Source organism: Lynx rufus, unplaced genomic scaffold, assembly GCF_022079265.1.
Source record: "Lynx rufus isolate CCGP_SWC_20201006 ecotype Redwood Valley unplaced genomic scaffold, mLynRuf1.p SCAF_34, whole genome shotgun sequence".
Taxonomy (NCBI): domain Eukaryota; kingdom Metazoa; phylum Chordata; class Mammalia; order Carnivora; family Felidae; genus Lynx; species Lynx rufus.
The window spans coordinates 3,595,300-3,616,004 of NW_025814850.1; the positions used below are offsets into that span (position 1 = coordinate 3,595,300).

The 20,705-nt window shown below is 46.9% G+C and overlaps 2 protein-coding genes, 1 long non-coding RNA gene and 1 pseudogene across 7 annotated transcripts in view; all 4 read right to left on the reverse strand.

Moving 5' to 3' along the window:
- Nucleotides 1-225: 225 nt before the first annotated feature.
- Nucleotides 226-2,810, reverse strand: LOC124522193 (uncharacterized). Its single transcript, XR_006964711.1, has 3 exons — nt 2,779-2,810; nt 1,809-1,858; nt 226-266 (listed from the first exon to the last, which is right to left on the reverse strand). It is a non-coding gene; the product is annotated as an uncharacterized LOC124522193 (long non-coding RNA).
- Nucleotides 2,811-2,914: 104 nt separating this feature from the next.
- LOC124522185 (leucine-rich repeat-containing protein 37A2-like) overlaps nt 2,915-20,705 on the reverse strand; it is a 334,305-nt pseudogene continuing 316,514 nt past the window's right edge.
- On the reverse strand, nt 14,595-15,209 carry LOC124522181 (leucine-rich repeat-containing protein 37B-like). The gene has a single exon (XM_047093486.1). It carries the CDS (start codon nt 15,126-15,128, stop codon nt 14,595-14,597), a length of 534 nt encoding a protein of 177 aa, XP_046949442.1. The 5' UTR covers nt 15,129-15,209.
- Nucleotides 15,387-20,705, reverse strand: part of LOC124522178 (tRNA modification GTPase MnmE-like) — a 77,419-nt gene continuing 72,100 nt past the window's right edge. For all 5 annotated transcript variants that reach the window (XM_047093478.1, XM_047093480.1, XM_047093479.1 and 2 more), the window contains one exon: nt 15,387-15,629. In XM_047093478.1, coding sequence (XP_046949434.1) covers nt 15,562-15,629 — 68 coding nt within the window. In that variant the 3' untranslated portion in view covers nt 15,387-15,561. The remainder of the gene's footprint in view (nt 15,630-20,705) is intronic.

Consider the following 20,705-nt stretch of genomic DNA (forward strand, 5'->3'; position numbering starts at 1 on the left):
CATGTGGAAAATCTCATCTTCATCAGAACAATCCTTGTGTAGCTTCTGTGCCATGCTTTTCTCGCGTGTGGCATTGAGAGGTCTGTACATGTCCCTAAGCCAAAGTGGCCACCTTCTCCAGAAAAAGCCCTCCTAGAAAACAGAAAGGACAATGTTAGGTCTGTTTCCCCTGCCTTCTCCAGCCACGGTACTTTATCCTCCTCAGATTTACCTGATTGTCACTTTCCTTTGAGCATCTCTTACGCAGCAGAGATCCAAAGAAGCCCCTTGAAGGAAACACACACACAGACAATTAGTGATTCGTACCATTTTCCATGCCTCTCACAATGTATTTCTCCAGTCTTATTAGCAGGCAAAATCAACACAGACCTGGGATCTCAGAAATAATTCCATACATGCTGGGCTTTCAGAATTTTCCTGTGTCTGTCCATAATGGCCCCACAGTGGCCCTGGGAGACCTTTGTATGTAACTTGACATGAAGTATAGGCAGGATTTTCACCCTGCTCACCTTCTGGCCCTTGGCCAAGTGCCCTTGTGCAGTCAACAAACTGGGTGACCACACGGCAGAAGCACCTAACTCTCTCCAGAAGCATTGTACATCAGTCCCCGCCAGGCTTAGCCTCCCAGGCATCATTTGCTGGCGGGTGGGGAGGTGTTTCTATTTTCCTAGCTGCATTACCTTACAAGATGAATCGCACCGAGTGAATGCCTGAGTCCAACCAGCAGTTATCTAGCTCACTGACTTTCACACTGCAGGCAGATGAATGAGTGAGTCGTGAAATCACCTTAAAACACACGGCTAGCGCTAAAACACAAAATACTCTTTTTGAATACAAACGGCATAGGGGGTACCTGGATGGCTCAGTCAGGTGAGCAGCCCAAGTCTTGAGTTTGCCTCAAGTGATGATCTCACAGATTGTGACATTGAGCCCTGTGTCTGGCTCTGTGCTGATAGTGTAGAACCTGCTTGGGATTCTCTCTCTCTCTCTCTCTCTCTCTCTCTCTCTCTGCTCCACCCCCCCTCAAATAAATAATAAACTTAAAAAAAACAGAACAGAAAGAATCAGAGTGTATGGTAAGTTTGTTTTAGAAGGTACTTATGTCTATACGGTATGTGTGCACTGAGTTGTGACATAAAATGCAGTTCACAGCCCAAGAACAGTGTAGTCAGAGACGTGCCCAACTGGAAAGGAACCATCTTCTTTCTGGTTCTAGTGGTACTAGTGATACAACCGTCTGGCAAGACATCTTCCTTTTCTCCTTCTCCATCTCATTAGTATAAAAGGAAGAGATAAATGATTATCTAAGGTCTCTCCCAGTTCAAATTCTATTGGGTCTGGATAAAGGGAATGGAGAGCGGGGCCTCGAAAACCAGGAGGAGGAAGAAGGAAGTTTCCCCCCCACTTTACAGGAGGGACTCATGTATTCCACCTTCCATCATGCTTGAAGACTAGCCCCTTCACCCCACGACGTTTGGCCCTCCCTATCCCTTCTCCAGAGCCTCTGAGAAGGTCTGTGGCCAGGCCTGATGCCCACCGTCAGCAGGAACGGGTCTGAACATTTCCACCCCCGTCCCCCCACGATCTTTCTTTAAAGGTCCAGTGAGCAGGTGCTCTGTGCCAGTCCCATTCTAACTCGGGTTTGGCTGGGCAGCTAACTTTGCTGGGTCCAGGCAAAGCATTAGGCCAAATATGTATTCTTTCTGCCTTTGGTGGTTTCCTGGCTGTAAAACAAGGGGATTGAAATAGATGAGTTTGAAAATCTAGTTCTAAAATTCTACTTTAACGATTGCCAGACTAATATTTACCTTGAGCTTCCTTCTTTACCTTCCTTGGCTGCTGTTGTATGAGAATGAATCTGTTTTGGAGGAAAACATGATCAAGTTACCCATCACAATAACCACTCCCTCCAAATCTTTATTCATTCCTTTGCATTTTAGGTCTTCTCTACCCAGTGAGAGGATAACTTTTCCTAGGACAGGAATTTGTTTAATAGTCCTTTGACTCTTCAATAAGACCTAACTTGTGTGCAGCTGGTAATACATTTTACTGACTGTCTCAGATAACAGTCAACAGATAATTCCTAATAAAAATTCTTGGGAGGAGGAAAAGAAAAGTGTCTACCAGAAACCTAAACAGCAGCACTGTTTTAAAGTCAAGGACAAGAGTAGGATATCTGTTATCACTGCTGCTATTCATTGGTGTTGAGGAGGTCCTAACTGGTGCACTGGGAAAAAATGGAGTCGTGGAAAGGAAGAACTAAGATGTATTTGCATACGAAATTACAGACAAACTAAAAGGCCCAAGAGAATCAACTAAAATTTTACTGGAAGAAATATGAGAATTCAGTAAGATGGCTAGATATAAAATCAAGAGATCAACATGTAAACCTCAATGACTTTCCTATGTCCCATAAATAATTAATCAAAAAACGGAAGAATTATCCCATTTACAATTATCAATAAAAAGGCATAAAGTACCTAGGAATAAACTTAGCAAAGAATGGGTAAGACCTATGAGATGAAAACACTAAAGCTCTTCTGAAGGACATTAAGAAGAAACGAATACATGATGTGAGACACTATTTTCCTAGAATAGTGTAAAGATGTCAGTTCCCTTCAAATTAACCTACAAAGTCAAGGCAATCCCATTCAAATCCCAAGACAGTTTTTTAAACAAAAACTGGCCAGCTGACATTTGGTAGAGAAAATGTGCAAGCATAGCTACAAACTGTATGAAAAAGAAGATCACAGAGCAGACATTAAAATACGTTCTTACAGGGGCGCCTGGGTGGCTCAGTCGGTTAAGCGTCCGACTTCAGCTCAGGTCATGATCTCGCGGTTCGTGGGTTTGAGCCCCGCGTCGGGCTCTATGCTGACAGCTCGGAGCCTGGAGCCTGCTTCACATTCTGTGTCTCCCTCTCTCTCTGCCCCTTCCCTGCTCATGCTGTGTCTCTGTCTCAAAAATAAATAAACATTAAAAAAAAATTAAAAAAATAAATAAATAAATAAATAAAATACGTTCTTACAGAGCAACTGCAGTTAAGTATGTAGCGTGATACTGATACAGGAAAAGAAAACCAGATTGATAGAATAGAGTCCAGATAAAAATAGTATTTTAGATCCATGAAGAAAGAATGAACCATTCAATAAAAGATTTTAAAGTAACTGGATCTTTACGTAAGGGAAAAAAGTTAGATCCCCTACCTCGACCGTACCAAAACACCACACAGATTCCATACAGATTAAAAATAAATAAATCACAACAAATAATATAAGAGTGCAGAAGAAAATATCAGAGACTATTTTTATACCATGAGGCGAAAAGGCCTTGTTAACAAGACCCATGTCCCATAAGCCATGAGGCAGATATGGTGACGGACTGTCCACACCCTCCTGTTCATCGTAGTCCTTACCCCCTTGGTCCCCTGGATTGTTTGTCCTCTTCCTGTTGATTTATAAAACTCTCTTCATATGAAATACATTAATCCTTTCAAGGGCTTTCACTGAATTTCAATGTTTCAAATATTTGTCAGTGTTTTTATCGTGAAGGAGACGGAACAGTGGGATAGGAGCACAGGCTGACTGCAGGCACAGCTGGGTTCTGCTTTGGGTTTTGCCACAGGGGCCTTAAGCTGATCCCCTTCTATGTATGAAAGAAGGATGGTGATATCATCCTCACAGGACTGTGGGGATTCAATCAGATGTCTGGTTTATTCCAAGCATAAATCGGACAAGACGATCAAATCTATCAAATGTTTCTGCATGTGGTATCAATCAGGTCACAAAGCTTTTTCTCACCACAAGATTATAAAAGTATTGATTCTATCTTCTTCTAATACTTTGACGGGTTCTTGTTTCTCTTTTTTTACATTTACTGAAATATGTTTTTTTAAGGTGAGAAATAGGGATCTGTTGTTATTTTCCTCCCAAATAATTAAGCAGTTGTTCTATTACCATTTATTTATTTTCTTCCACTGATTTGAATGCTAAAAGGTAACATTTCAATGTTTATTTATTTTTGAGAGTGACAGAGAGAGACAGTAAGAGTGAGAGAGGGGCAAAGAGAGAGAGAGACACACACACAGAATCCAGAGCAGGCTCCAGGTTCTGAGCTGTCAGCACAGAGCCCAACACAGGGCTCGAACTCCTGAACCATGAAATTATGACCTGAGCCAAAGTAGGACGCTTAACCAACTGAGCCACCCAGGCGCCTCTAAAAGGTAACATTTCAAAAGTCCTAGGCACCCACGGATCTGTCTATTGCTGGACTCTGTAGGCTACTTCCCATAAATATTAGGTTGCATTATTCCTCCTTGTGAAATTGACACAATGCCTCATCTCTTCCTTTGAACATCATTATTGTCCACTACAGGAAAGAAACTGCATGGTCTCTGACCTCAAAAAGTGTATCATCTAAGTAGGGAGACGAAATAATGAAACCACATAAAAAAATATAAACACAAGGTTAAACCACATAGGAATTTAAAACAGCAATAGGAGTTTATAGAACTTCCCCAAAAGCAAAAGGCTGCAGGCCACCTGAAGATGCAGAGTACGGACTGGACAATGGCCAATGATTTCTCTTCCCAGAGGTCATGGTAAGTTGACCCCACGCTAGTTCCTAGGCTCTTAGGCTGAGAAATCAGACTCTGATCTCATCAAGAGAGAACGTACTTCTTTCTACATGGAGGCAATATCACCTTACCAATGTCACAGGATTGATCAAAATCAGAATGTCAGGTCATGACTTGACAATAAGGAAAACATCCGTTCCATAGATAGGGCATCTGTGTCTACATGATTGGGCATTACCTCCTGTGGAGACAGGCCTCTGTGGCACACTGAAGTATAATCAGAAGGCTATTTGGTGAGAAGAGAAGTGGAAGAAAAGTAATTAGCTGAATCCAGTGTTTAATGGAAAGGACTGAGGTAGCTAGATCCATCCATCTGCCCCGCGGGCACAGCCCGGCTGGTGGGCCTGACTCTCATCTGCTGCCTGAGGTGCCATCTCTACTCTTAGGCAAGGCTAGGTGGGCACTGCCCATGTTGGTCTCTTCCTCACCATTTCTATGCTTTTACTACTGACCAACCCTCCAGAAGACAGACATGTTTCTCCTTAGCAGTTAATACATCCAGTCAGGTTTTACTCAAGTCTGAGAGACCAGGAAGCCTTACATATCTCTGCTCTGATCCATGACCTTGATATTTCTCTCTTGACGAGCTGCCTTTTAACAAACTGTTTAGCATATTTTTGTTATCAGGGGAGGGGAATGCGTCACTGTAGACCCTAACAAATGGTGACAATCTCACAGAAGGACTAGGTCCAGGAGTATTACAGTATTCGGGGAAGGCTTTGTGAAGAAAGATGAACTCGAGTTGGCTTTTGAAGGCTCATGGGACTTCCACCAGCAGAGTGAAATAAAGGAATTTCAAGTGGGCAAAGTCACCAACAAAAGTAGGAAAGGGCATGGTCTGACTAGGGGATGGTGAAATTGATTCTAACTTTAAAGGGAACCTGCCAAATTTAATTTTTAAAATAAACACAGATGGGGCGCCTGGGTGGCTCAGTCGGTTAAGCGGCCGACTTCAGCTCAGGTCATGATCTCGCGGTCCGTGAGTTCGAGCCCCGCGTCGGGCTCTGTGCTTACAGCTCAGAGCCTGGAGCCTGTTTCAGATTCTGTGTCTCCCTCTCTCTGACCCTCCCCCGTTCATGCTCTGTCTCTCTCTGTTTCAAAAATAAATAAACGTTAAAAAAAAATTAACACAGAATTGCAATCGGTAGAGGTTGAGTTGGGATATGGAAGGGGAAACACCTTTCCTCAGAGCTACTGACTTCAAAGTTCTGGACCAAGAAGGACCTTAGAATGCAGTTAGTTTTTTTTGTTTTTTGTTTTTTTTTTGTATTCGTATTTGGAGAGAATATACTCACAGTTTCTCAGCCCAACGGTATCCCTTCCATACATTTTCATCAATGTAACAAATAGAGTTTCCTTGGAAATTTCTGTGAAGAAACACAGTTCAGATCCTTGAATAGGTAGGAAAGGAATGAACGGAATAAATAAGAGAATCACTGGCAACCTTGTGGGGAATATTCCAATGCAGTAAATGCCAACTTTCTACTTTCCGCAGCTATCAGCATCCCAGGTGGTGCAATTAATAAAGAGCTAGCGTGGGGCCACTGGCACAAACAAGGCAGCTCCTTAGAACCTGAACTTCCTATTTGTTCCATTCCTTGGGTACATAACGCCTGTTAATTACTCTGGAGGCAAGTATTTTTTTCCCCCAAATCACTTATGTGTCTAAAATGGTTCCTTCCTTGGGGTGCCTGGGTGGCGCAGTCGGTTAAGCGTCCGACTTCAGCCAGGTCACGATCTCGCGGTCCAGGAGTTCGAGCCCCGCGTCGGGCTCTGAGCTGATGGCTCAGAGCCTGGAGACTGTTTCAGATTCTGTGTCTCCCTCTCTCTGCCCCTCCCCCGTTCATGCTCTGTCTCTCTCTGTCTCAAAAATAAATAAACGTTAAAAAAAAATTTTTTTTTTAAAATAAAATAAATAAAATAAAATGGTTCCTTCCACAAATCAATGAGAAAATAAGAATTCAACGAAAAAAATGGTAAAAAATTTACCATTATCAGCAAACAAATGTAAAGAAGCCCTCTACTGAAACCTCTCTAGGTGTTAGAAGGAGAAGGGAAGTTAGAAATTAGAATAACTAACATGGAAAGATTTCTTAGACATATTGCATAGGGAAAAGCAACAAATCACTGGGCAAGGAATTAAAAAGTATCCCCTCATTAGGAAATTAGGAAAAAATGCAAAGGAAAGAGATGGGAAGGAAGGACACACACCAAAAAGGTGACAGGAGTTATCTTATGAGTGGTAGGGAGGGTGGGGTGGGATTTTCACGTTTTATCCTCTATACCTGTGACATTAAAAACAAAAAAAAAGTATCCATGATAATTCATGTATCCATGAATTACATATGTTTAAAAGAAGCTATTAAATGCCTGAGGTTCAGTTTCAACCGCTAACTCTGCGTATGACTTTGAACCTTTACCTTTAGTTTTGTCCTCTTCCCTCAGCAACAGCTTGCCTGGTCAGTTTATATACACATTTTTTTTCAGGGGAGTCAGGAATAAATTCAAAACAGATACCCATCTGCCCATGTGCCTGGTGGACATTTCCAGTCAACCTGAAGCCTTCTGGTTGCTCTATGTTCCCTGGTAAAAGATGCCTCAACTTCCATCATTCTCCTTATCTGGGACAGAAGTTTCAGAGTAATATCTGAGTTTTCTCTTTCCCGTGCACACCCCACCCGCGACTGTCATCAGTTAGTCTATCTTGTCACTTCCTCCTTTGCAGTGCTCTCAAGGCTTTTCTTTCTACTCTTTTCAGCCACTCTGATTCGGCCCCTTGTTACTTGACTCCCAGGTTTTGTTAGAACATTCTATCTGGTCTCGCTGGACCAAGCTCTCCTCTCCAGATCGCCCTACATGGGGAACTGAAAATAATCGTCTTGTTTCAATGGTCTGTATCTCATGCTTGAAAACTTTCAGTGGCTCTCTAGAACTCAGAATGTAACGTTCAAACCTCTCTAGCTGATAGTCAAGGTTTCTCGTAATTGGATCTTTAACTGCTAAACCTAATTCTTGATTCCTGATCATTCCTGCAGCCGTGCCTTTGCCTAGACTTATACCCATTTTTTCTCTATTTAACACATCAGAGCCACTCTTTAAGTCTCAGCTAAAGTGTTAGCTTATCCATGCAGCTCTCCCTGACCTCCATACTCCACTGATTACAGAGTCTGCTGAATTCCAATACCCATGGTACCTCTTTTAGTACTTAATTACATGCCACCTCCCTTTTTATGACCATTTCCTTTCTTCCCACCTGTCATTTCATGTTCTGAAGACGATTGCATCCTAGTGTGGCGCCCATCGTACTTACTCTTGGGTTGGGCCCAAACTGAGTACTGTATGTGGAAGGCCGGGGGTCAAAGATGAGGTCTGGGGAATCAAAATAATAGCAGCTAACACTCATATTTTGCCAGGCACTGATCCAAGTGCTTCATATGTATTACCTCATCTGGATCTCACAATAATCCCATGAGATGGTAACTATCATAATTTCCATTTCACAGAAAAGGAAACTGAGTCACAAAGCTAATAGATGACAGACCTCGGCCCAAACGCAGGCAATCTAGTTCCAGGATCTCTACTCTTCACTACTCTGTTGTATCCTATTATAGAGGATGGAGCAAAAATGGGAGAGTAGAGGTTAAGGAATGAAATAATGGGGCTAAAAACTGGATAAGGAAAAAGAATAAGGACAATTACAAGTAAAAGATGGGAGAAGGGCGAACAGTAGTAAAAAGGAAAATGAAGATAAGGGATAGTTGACAAAGAAAAGGTAAAAACAGAAAGTCAGTCAACGTGGTTGGGGAGATGAGGAAGGCCCAGGACGACATTGAGGAAGAGACTGCCATGTCAAGCAGGAGACAGAGAACAAACAAGTAAAGGCGATTCTTACAAGATGGTGAAGGTGCCGTTGTAGGTGTCGGGCTCCGGCACGGGCACTCTGCGGAGCCTCTGCTGTAGGCTGAGACCAACACACGACAGTGTCTCATCTTTGCAGGTACAACGCTCACATATTTTGAGGTGTGTGGTGGCATTCTGTTCTGGTTGCCAAGTTAAAGTTGTGTATGCCTTTTCTGAGGTATAGTTTACAAAATGCACCACAGAATGTTGAGTTGTTGGAGGAAAACCTGTCTCAAATGACTCTGGTTGCTGACTTACAGGAATTTCTAGGTCCGTAGGTGGAACCGTGACTTCAGTCAGGTTTCGATGTTGACTCTGAACCTGTTCTGGATGTGCAAATGTCACCTCAAGGTCCTTTGGGGGAGGAGTTGTAGTCTTCTTCAGGGTTGTCGAATGTTCAGCCTCCGTAATAGGTTCTGGAGTTATAGTAAGCTCCACATGACGAAATGGGATGATGGGTGATGCTGGATGCTGACCTTGATCCTTACTTGGAGTTGGAACTGTCACTTCCTGCTGGAATGGATATTGAACTACAACCTCCTTAGGTGGCTCTGGAGGCTGAGTTGGGGTGTCTCGCGTGGTTGGAGAAGGTTCAGTCTCCACACTGGATCCTGCAGTTACAGTAAGTTCCAGGTCCAGAGGTGGAACTGTGACTTCAGTCAGGTTTGGATGCTGACTCTGAACCTGCTCTGGATGTGCAAGTGTCACCTCAAGGTCCTTTGGAGGAGGAGCTGTAGTCTCCTTCATGGGTGTAGAATGTTCAGCCTCTGTAGTAGGTTCTGGAGTTATGGTAAGCCCCAAGTCCACATGATGAGCTGTGACACTGGGCAATGTTGGTTGCTGAACTTGATCCTTACTTGGAGTAGGAACTGTCACTTCCTGTTGGGATGGATACTGAACAACCTCCTTAGGTGGCTCTGGAGGCTGGGTTGGGGTCTCTTGCATGGTTAGAGAAGGTTCAGTCTCTGTAGTGGATTCTGGAGTTATGGGAAGCCCTGGGTCCAAAGGTTTAACTGTGACTTTAGTTACGGTTGGATGCTGAATGTGCTCTGAATGTGGAAATGTCACCTCAAGGTCCTCTGGAGGAGCGGTAGTCTGCTGCAGGGCTGAGGGATGTTTAACATCCGTAGGGGGTTCTGTAGTTACAGTAAGCACCAAGTCCAAAGGCTGAACTGTTACATTCGGCAACCACAGACGCTGAGCTTGATCCTGATCTGGTGTTGGAACTGCTGCCTCTTGATATACTGGAGGTTGAGCTACAAGTTCCGTAGGCGGCTCTGGAGGCTGATCTGGGGTCTGTTGAGTTTTGGCCTTATTCAAGGTTGAATGCTGAACCTGAACCTGCTCTAGATGTGCAAATGTTACCTCAAGGTCCTTTGGAGGAGCTGTAGTTTTCTTCAGGGCTGTAGAAGCTTTAACCTCCATAGTGGGTTCTGGAGTTATGGTAAGCTCTAGGTCCAAAGGCTGAACTGTTACATTAGGTGACAATGGATGACGAGCTTGATCCAGACCTGGAGTTGGAACTGTCACCTCCCGAAACAGTGGAGGCTGAACTACAACCTCCTTAGGTGGCTCTGAAGGGTGACCTGGGATCTCTTGCGTGGTTGAAGTTTCAACCTCTGTAGTGGGTTCTGGAGTTATGGTCAGTTCCAGGTCTAAAGGCTGAACTCTGACTTCAGTCAAATTTGGATGCTGAGCCTGGACCTGCTCTGGATGTGGAGGGGTCACCTCAGTGTCCTCTGGAGGAGCTATAGTCTGCTGCATGATTGTAGAATGCTCAGCCTCCACAGTAGGTTCTGGAGTTACAGTAAGCTCCAGGTCAGCAGGCTGAACAGTAACATTGGGCAAGTTTGGATGCTGAGCTTGCTCTTGTCCTAGAGGTGGAACTGTCACCTCATTATGGACTGGGGGTTGTGCTACAACCTCCTCAGGTGGCTCTGGAGGCTGAACTGGGGCCTCCTGCTGGGCTGGAGGAGTTTCTGCCTCCTTAGAGGGCTCCGGAGGTTGAGTTGGAGCCTGCTGCAGAATTGGAGATGGTTCTACCTTCTCAGGGGCCTCTGAAGGCTGAGCTTGTACCTCCTGTTGTGTTAGAGAAGGTTCTATCTCCTTAAGTGGCTCGAGAGGTAGAGATAGGGTCTCCTGCTGGACTGGAGATGGTTCCACCTTCTCAGGAGGCTCTGAAGGCTGAGGTGGGGCCTCCTGCTGTGTGGAAGGTTCTACCTCCTTAGGGGGCTCAGGGGATACAACTGGGGCTTCCTGCTGAGTTGGAAAAGATTCTGCCTCATTACCGGGCTCTGAAGGCTGAGCTGGGGCCTCCTGAGGTGTGGGAGAAGGTTCCACCTCCTTAGGGGGCTCAGGGGATATAGCTGGGGACTCCTGGAGGACTGGAAACTGAGCTGGGGCCACCTGCTGGGTTGGAGACTCTGCCTCATTAGGGGGCTCTGAAGGCTGAGCTGGGGCCTCCTGCAGTGTGGGAGAAGGTTCTACCTCCTTAGGGGGCTCAGGAGATACAGCTGGGGCCTGCTGGGGGACAGGAGACTGAACCAGGGCCTCCTGCGGGGTTGGAGAAGATTCTGCCTCATTAGGGGGCTCTGAAGGCTGAGCTGGGACTTCCTGCTGAACTGGAGATGGTTCTACCTTCTCAGGAGGCTCTGAAGGCTGAGCTGGGGCCTCCTGTGGTGTGGGAGAAGGTTCTACCACCTTAGGGGGCTCAGGAGATACAGCTGGGGCCAGCTGGGGGACTACAGACTGAGCTGGGGCCTCCTGTTGGCCTGAAGCAGGTTCCACAGCCTTAGGGGGGTCTGGAGTCTGAGCTAGGACCTCTTGTTGGCCTGGAGAAGACTCATCTTCAGGGGGCTCTGGAGACTGGGAAAGACGCTTGGACTGAGCTGGAGAAAATTCAACTTGCTCAGGAGGAGATTGAGCAGGGACATCCTGCTGCTCTGGAAGAGGTTTAACCTCCTTAGTTGCCTGGGGACTTATGAAAACCCTCAGATCCACAGGTTTAACTGTGATATTAGGCGACACTGGATGCTGAGCTTCACCTGGACCTGGAGGTGAGAATGTCACCTCATGCTGTACTGGAGACTGAGCTACAACATCTGTAGAGGACCCTGGAGGCTGAGCTGGATGCTCATACTGAACTGGAAAAGACTCGACCCCGTCATTGGGCTTTGGTTGCTGAGCTGGGACCTCTTGCTGGATTGGAGAAGGTTCTATACTTGCAACAGGCACTTGAGGCAGAGCTGAGCTCTCCTGCTGGCTTGGAGAAAGTTCAATTTCCTCAGGAAAATCTTCGGGTGGAGTTGAGACTTCGTGCTGGACTGGAGAAGATTCAACATTTTCAGGGGGCGCTGGATGCTGATGTGGGACCTCCTGCTGGGTTGGAGAAGGTTCCAACTGTTCAGGGGACACTCCAGACTGAGCTGAGGCCTCTTCTCGGAGTGGAGAAGCTTCAACCTCATTAGTGGATTCTGAGGTCATGGTAACTGAAGGATCCACAGGTTTAACAGTGACATTAGGCAACAGCAGGAGCTGAGCTTGATTCTGACCTTGAGGAAAAACTGTCACCACCTGATGCTCTGGAGAGTGAGCTGGGGCCTCCTGTTGGGTCGGAGAAGGTTCAACCTCACCAGAAGGCTCCTGTTGAGTGGCAGAAGGGTTAATTTCCTCAGAGGTCTGTGGATGCTGACTTGGGGCCTCCTGATAGGTTGCAGGTTTAACTTCCCCAAGGGGATTTGGATGCTGAGTTGTGGCCTCTGACTGGGCTGGAGAAGGTTCAGTCCCCTCAAGGGGCTCTGGATACTGAGTTGGGGTCTCTGGTTGGGTTGGAAAAGGCTCACCCTCCTCTGATGCCTGAGGATACTGAGCTGGAGCCTCCTGCTGGGTTGAAGAAGGCTCAACCTCCGCAGGGGTCTGTGGATGCTGAGCTGGGGACTCCTCCTGGGTTGTAGGTGGTTCACTCCCCTCGGAGGCCTGTGGGTGCTGACCCTGGCCCTCCTCCTGGAGAGGGGAAGGTTCACCCTCTTCCTGGGCCTCTGGAGGCTGAGTCGGGGCCTCCTCCTGGGTTGAGGATGATTCACCCTCCTCAGGGGCCTGTGATTGCTGAGCTAGGGCCTCCTGCTGGGTTGTAGAAGGTTCAAGTTCTCCAGGATATTCTGGATACTGAACTGGGGTCTCCTGCTGTGTTGGAAGTTTCTCCTGTGTGGTAGATTCTGGAGATTGCGTTGGAGTCTCCTGTTGAACTGGCAAAGATTCAACCTCAGGGGACTGTGGAGGCAGAGTTGGGGCTTCATGCTGGGTTTCAAAAGGTTCCACATTAAGAGGCACTGAGGGCTGAGCTATAGTCTCGTGCTGAACTGGAGAAGGTCCCACCTCTGTAGTGGGTTCTGCACTCATGGTAAGATGCACATCTGGAGGTTTCAAACTGACATTGGGCAGGTTTAAATGTTGATCACGGTAGTGACCTGGAGGTGAAACTGTCATCTTATGATGCCATGGAGGTTGAGCTGGGTGCTCCTGCTGGGTTGGAGAAGGTTCCACCTCCCTGGAAGGCAGCTCTGGAGGCTGAGCTGGTTGCTCTTGCAGGGTTGCAGAAGATTCTATCTCCCCTGGAGACTGAGCTGGAGTCTCCTGCTGGGTTGAAGATTCTGCCTCATTAAGGAGCTCTGCAAGCTGAGCGGAGACCTCCTCCTGGGTTGGAGAAAGTTCAGCTTCTCCAAAAGGGTCTGGAAGCTGAGCTGGGGGTTCCTGTTTGCTTAGAGAAGGCTTAGCTTCCTCAGGAGGCACTGAAGGCTGAGCTGGGGTCTCCTGCTGCCTTAGAGAAGGATCAATCACCCCAGGAGGCTCGGAAGGCTGACCTGGGGTCTCCTGCTCACTTGAAGGCTCAACCTCCTCTGGAGGCTTAACCGAGGTCTCTTGCTGGGTTAGAGAAAGTTCTGCTTCCTCAGTATGTTCAAGAGGCTGAGGTGGGGCCTCTTGCTGGGCTATAGAAGATTCAACACCTTTATCAGGCCCTGGAGTTGTGGTAAATTCCACATCTAAAGGCTTACCTGTAACCCTGGGAAACATTAAATAATCTGGATACTGACCTAGAGGTAGAGATGTCACCTCATCACTTATGCAAGTTGAGTTAAATACTCGATAGGGAACTCTGGAACTAGAGTTGGGGCCTCCTGCTGGACTGGGGTAGGCTCAACCTCCTCGAGGCGCTCTGCAGGCTGAGCAGGGGCCTCCTGCTGGACTGGGGTAGGTCCAGCCTCCTTAGGGTGCTCCGCAGGCTGAGTTAGAGTTATGGTAAGATCCAGAGGTTTAACAGTGACATTGGGGAAGCTTGGCTTCTGAGCTTCACTCTGACTTGGAGACAGCACATTTACTTCATGATGTGCTAACAGTTGAGATATGATGTCCTTAGATGGCTCTGGAGGCTGAGCAGGGGCCTCCTGGGGGGTTGGAGAAGGTTCCACTTCCTCGGGGGCCTCTGTAGGTTGAGCTGAGGCTTCCTGCTGGACTGAAGAAGGTTCGACCTCTTCAGGGGTACTTGAAGGCTCAGCTGGGGCCTCTTGTGGGTTTGCTGAATTTCCATCCTTAAGGGACTCTGGACGCGGAGATGGAGCCTCCTGCTCAAGTAGAGATGTTTCTGTCTCTTCAGGGGGCTCTGGATGCTGAGCCTGAGCCTCCCCTTGGGGCAAAAAAGATTCAGCTTCCTCAGGGGACTCTAGATGACTTGGGGTCTTCTGCAAGGGTGGAGGAATTTCAGCCTCCTCAGAGAAGTTTGGAAGTTGATCTGGTCCCCCTGGGAAACCCATAGGTAGGTTCTCCTCAGGATATAGGAGACCCATATTGGAATCTAAATAATCATCCTGCAGCTGTTGTTGTAGGTGCTCTTTATTTGCAGATTGGTTTGGAGTTCCAACAACTTTGGCAAGCCTTCGATGCTGAGCTAGATCTTTCTTCAGGTTTAGGGGTGAAACAATAAACTTTGTTGGCTTTGAACTCTGACTATCCAGAAATGGAACGAGTATTTCAAATGATTGGTGATCTTCGGCCTGATCTAAACCTAAGTTTTAGTCTTACTTTTGAGTTGAGGAGGCGGAGCTATGGTCTGATTCTGATCCCAACCTGGCATTGGAACCACCTCTGGGAGCCTTTGATGCTGGGTTAGCTGGTCATTCAGATCCTCATCTGGCCCTGGGGGTAGTTCTCCAACGGAATCCGTGTCCAGGAATGGAACCAAAGTCTCAGTCAACTCCTTAGGCGGGGCCAACATCTGGGCCGGAGCAGAGGACCCCAGGTAATTCAAGCCCACCGGCTCAGCTGGGGGTGTAAGTACCTGGGGCGATTCGGGTGGGGGATCAGACGAGCGCGAAGACCAGGGCTCAGCCGCCTCCAGGGGGTCGGAGGTCAGCTGGGCAGGGTCCAGGGCCCACTCCGGAGGCTGAGCTGCCTGGACCAGCAGCCACAACGGTTGCCACATAAGGACAAGCAGTGGGACCAACAGGCGCAGCCGGGACATGACCTGCGGAGGCTCCGGGGCGCAGCGACCCAGGCGAGTGGGGTACTGGCGCTGGGCCCTGAGCGGGAGCCAAACCATTATGGCAGCCCCGTGATGCGCGCGCGCACTGTTAGCAACTGCGCGCCCCTCCCCCGCCTACGTCCCACCCTTTATTTACGCCACCTTTATTAGCTCCCTGGAGATGGGCTCCGCACCACCAGAGCGGGCCCTTTTCCCAGAATCACTTGGGGCCCAGGCCTCCCTCCACCCTGCAAAGGCCACCACTCCCTCCCCCCCCCCCCGCACTACCCCCTTCCCCCCCTTCCCCCCCTTCTCCCCCCCCCCCCCCCCCCCCGGGCTGCTCACAGCAAGGTAGTACTTGGACTCAGATCTGGGTGGCCCCGGACTCCCGCAGCTCTGAGGGGTGGAAGGGTGGGGGAGTGGAGCAGAGCTTCCAAGGAAGCCACAGGACCTGGCATCCTGGGAAATTAAAAAATGCTAGTCCAGCTCTAGCAATTTGAACTCTTGCTCTTCAAAGCTTAAATCCGAGAGACGTTCTTCCTCCCCCTGGCCATACTGCTTCCAAGAAAAGTAGCTGACCTGAAAAATAAGCACCAGTTAGGGCGATGGGAAGGGGAACACACTTCACAGTCAGATATTCTAAAATGTTGCCATTTCCTCTAAATTCTCAATACCCATGGCTGATTATTAACTCACCACTCTGTTAGATGGGGGCCTACCACTGAATCTGCGATGGCCCCAAAATGTCTGTAGGAGGAGTTTTGGGGGAGCGCTGAGCAATTCATTCTGGGAAAGAGGGCCGGAAACCAATTCTAGCCCTTTATTTACACTGGGTGGGAAAACTTCCCCCATCTCATCTTGACTGGACATAGCCATTGATCTAGAAAAAGTAACAAGGCCACTTTTCAGAGGTCCACTCTGTGTGCCCACATGGAGAAGGCACTTAGGATGTTAAAGTCAGCATGTTAAACAATTTTCTTGAAATACTGTAACTAGCACTGAGTTTACTTCCTTCACAGCCCCTTTTATAATGTATTTTTAGTCCTTGCTTATGGTCTGGCACAACCTCTAGCATGTAAAATGCAAGAGAGAGGGGGTTTTTATCTTAATCCCAATGTCTAGCACACAGGAATAGTTTTTATATGGAACTGATTCCAAGACTGGCCTCGTGTAGGAATGGATCTGTTGTTATAATCAGATTTCTGAAATCTTTAGCAGCGATGCTGAGTCTTTTTCTCATCTTTTCACCTTTTTCAGGAAGCTAGACTTTTTTTGTTTTAATTTTTTTTTTCCCCTGAGAGACAGAAAGCGTGAGCGGAGGAGAGGGACAGAGGGAGAGACAGAGAGAATCCCAAGTAGGCTCCACGCTCAGCACAGAGCCCGACGTGAGGCTGACCCCACAAACTCTGGGATCGTGACCTGACCCAAAATCAAGAGTCGGATGCTCAACCTATGGAGCCACCCAGGCACCCCAGGAAGCTAGACTTCTTAAAGCCTAAACTTGGAAACGTCTGAAGTTTCCTCGACTGGTTTGATTTAGATTCAATTAACATTATTATTTTGCACGAAAAATCTTCCAGTGCTTTTTCAGAAAGTAACCATCTTCTCTTTCTCCACTCTCTTCCCTTCAAAACAAACTTTGCAATGGTGGGGTGAGTCAAATATTCAGAAATCTAGGGGCGGCTGGGTGGCTCAGCTGGCTGAGTGCCTGATTTCGGCTCAGGTCATGATCTCGCAGTCTGTGAGTTCGAGCCCTGCATCAGGCTCTGTGCTGACAGCTCCGAGCCTGGAGCCTGCTTCAGATTCTGCATCTCCCTCTCTCTCTGCCCCTCCCCAGCTCACGCTCTTTCTCACTCTCAAAAATAAATAAACATTAAAAAAAAAATCTAAAAAAAAAATTCACAAATCTAGCCCCAAATTAAGCTCTCAATGACATGAAACACATTTTTGCTCCTTTTTTTTTTTAACATTCTGTATGTGGCACATTAGTATTTTCTTTTAGAAATTATTTTGGCGAGGAGAGAGGGAAGATGGCGGCGTAGGAGGACGCTGGGCTCACCGCGCATCCTGCTGATCACTTAGATTCCACCTACACCTGCCTAAATAACCCAGAAAACCGCCAGAGGATTAGCAGAACGGAGTCTCCGGAGCCAAGCACAGACGAGAGGCCCACGGAAGAGGGTAGGAAGGACGGCGAGGCGGTGCGCGCTCCACGGACTGGTGGGAGGGAGCCGGGGCGGAGGGGCGGCCCGCCGGCCAAGCAGAGCCCCCGAGTGTGGCTGGCAAAAGCGGAGGGGCCTGACGGACTGTGTTCCAACAGCAAGCGCGACTTAGCGTCTGGGAGGTCATAAGTTAACAGCTCTGCTCGGAAAGCGGGAAGGCTGGAGGACAAAGGGAGGGAGAGCTGCTGAGCCCCCGGACGACAGAGCTCAGTTTGGCGGGGAACAAAGGCGCTCGCCAGCGCCATCTCCCCCGCCCATCCCCCAGCCAAAATCCCAAAGGGAACCAGTTCCTGCCAGGGAACTTGCTCGCTGCGCGCAAACACCCAACTCTGTGCTTCTGTGGAGCCAAACCTCCGGCAGCGGATCTGACTCCCTCCCGCTGCCACAGGGTCCCTCCTGAAGTGGATCACCTAAGGAGAAGCGAGCTAAGCCTGCCCCTCCTGCCCCCGTGCACCTTGCCTACCCACCCCAGCTAATACGCCAGATCCCCAGCATCACAAGCCTGGCAGTGTGCAAGTAGCCCAGACGGGCCACGCCACCCCACAGTGAATCCCGCCCCTAGGAGAGGGGAAGAGAAGGCACACACCAGTCTGACTGTGGCCCCAGCGGTGGGCTGGGGGCAGACATCAGGTCGGACTGCGGCCCCGCCTACCAACTCCAGTTATACACCACAGCACGGGGGAAGTGCCCTGCAGGTCCTCACCACTCCAGGGACCATCCAAAATGACCAAGCGGAAGAATTCCCCTCAGAAGAATCTCCAGGAAATAACAACAGCTAATGAACTGATCAAAAAGGATTTAAATAATATAACAGAAAGTGAATTTAGAATAATAGTCATAAAATTAATCGCTGGGCTTGAAAACAGTATAGAGGACAGCAGAGAATCTCTTGCTACAGAGATCAAGGGACTAAGGAACAGTCACGAGGAGCTGAAAAGCGCTTTAAACAAAAGGCAAAACAAAATGGAAACGACGACAGCTCGGATTGAAGAGGCAGAGGAGAGAATAGGTGAACTAGAAGATAAAGTTATGGAAAAAGAGGAAGCTGAGAGAAAGAGAGATAAAAAAATCCAGGAGTATGAGGGGAAAATTAGAGAACTAAGTGATACACTAAAAAGACATAATATACGCATAATTGGTATCCCAGAGGAGGAAGAGAGAGGGAAAGGTGCTGAAGGGGTACTTGAAGAAATTATAGCTGAGAACTTCCCTGAACTGGGGAAGGAAAAAGGCATTGAAATCCAAGAGGCACAGAGAACTCCCTTCAGACGTAACTTGAATTGATCTTCTGCACGACATATCATAGTGAAACTGGCAAAATACAAGGATAAAGAGAAAATTCTGAAAGCAGCAAGGGATAAACGTGCCCTCACATATAAAGGGAGACCTATAAGACTCGTGACTGATCTCTCTTTTGAAACTTGGCAGGCCAGAAAGAATTGGCACGAGATCTTCGGTGTGCTAAACAGAAAAAATATGCAGCCGAGAATCCTTTATCCAGCAAGTCTGTCATTTAGAATGGAAGGAGAGATAAAGGTCTTCCCAAACAAACAAAAACTGAAGGAATTCGTCACCACTAAACCAGCCCTACAAGAGATCCTAAGGGGGACCCTGTGAGACAAAGTACCAGAGACATCACTACAAGCATAAAACCTACAGACATCACAATGACTCTAAACCCATATCTTTCTATAACACTGAACGTAAATGGATTAAATGCGCCAACCAAAAGACATAGGGTATCAGAATGGATTAAAAAACAAGACCCATCTATTTGCTGTCTACAAGAGACTCATTTTAGACCTGAGGACACCTTTAGATTCAGACTGAGGGGATGGAGAACTATTTATCATGCTACTGGAAGCCAAAAGAAAGCTGGAGTAGCCATACTTATATCAGACAAACTAGACTTTAAATTAAAGGCTGTAACAAGAGATGAAGAAGGGCATTATATAATAATTACAGGGCCTATCCATCGGGAAGAGCTAACAATTATAAATGTCTATGCGCCGAATACCGGAGCCCCCAAATATATAAAACAATTACTCATAAACATAAGCAACCTTATTGATAAGAATGTGGTAATTGCAGGGGACTTTAACACCCCACTTACAGAAATGGATAGATCATCTAGACACACGGTCAATAAAGAAACAAGGGCCCTGAATGAGACATTGGATCAGATGGACTTGACAGATATATTTAGAACTCTGCATCCCAAAGCAACAGAATATACTTTCTTCTCGAGTGCACATGGAACATTCTCCAAGATAGATCGTCTACTGGGTCACAAAACAGCCCTTCATAAGTTTACAAGAATTGAAATTATACCATGCATACTTTCCGACCACAATGCTATGAAGCTTGAAATCAACCACAGGAAAAAGTCTGGAAAACCTCCAAAAGCATGGAGGTTAAAGAACACCCTACTAACGAATGAGTGGGTCAACCAGGCAATTAGAGAAGAAATTAAAAAATATATGGAAACAAGCGAAAATGAAAATACAACAATCCAAACGCTTTGGGACGCAGCGAAGGCAGTCCTGAGAGGAAAATACATTGCAATCCAGGCCTATCTCAAGAAACAAGAAAAATCCCAAATACAAAATCTAACAGCACACCTAAAGGAAATAGAAGCAGAACAGCAAAGGCAGTCTAAACCCAGCAGAAGAAGAGAAATAATAAAGATCAGAGCAGAAATAAACAATATAGAATCTAAAAAAACTGTAGAGCAGATCAACGAAACCAAGAGTTGGTTTTTTGAAAAAATTAACAAAATTGACAAACCTCTAGCCAGGCTTCTCAAAAAGAACAGGGAGATGACCCAAATAGATAAAATCATGAATGAAAATGGAATTATTACAACCAATCCCTCAGAGATACAAACAATTATCAGGGAATACTATGAAAAATTATATGCCAACAAATTGGACAACCTGGAAGAAATGGACAAATTCCTAAACACCCACACTCTTCCAAAACTCAATCAGGGGGAAATAGAAAGCTTGAACAGACCCATAACCAGTGAAGAAATTGAATCGGTTATCAAAAATCTCCCAACAAATAAGAGTCCAGGACCAGATGGCTTCCCAGGGGAGTTCTACCAGACGTTTAAAGCAGAGATAATACCTATCCTTCTCAAGCTATTCCAAGAAATAGAAGGGGAAGGAAAACTTCCAGACTCATTCTATGAAGCCAGTATTACTTTGGTTCCTAAACCAGACAGAGACCCAGTAAAAAAAGAGAACTACAGGCCAATATCCCTGATGAATATGGATGCAAAAATTCTCAATAAGATACTAGCAAATCGAATTCAACGGCATATAAAAAGAATTATTCACCATGACGAAGTGGGATTCATTCCTGGGATGCAGGGCTGGTTCAACATTCGCAAATCAATCAACGTGATACATCACATTAACAAACAAAAAAA

Coding starts and splice junctions, on each gene's coding strand:
- LOC124522181 (XM_047093486.1), bottom strand. CDS start 15,128: ATGGTTTGGCTCCCGCTCAGGGCCCAGCGCCAGTACCCCACTCGCCTG.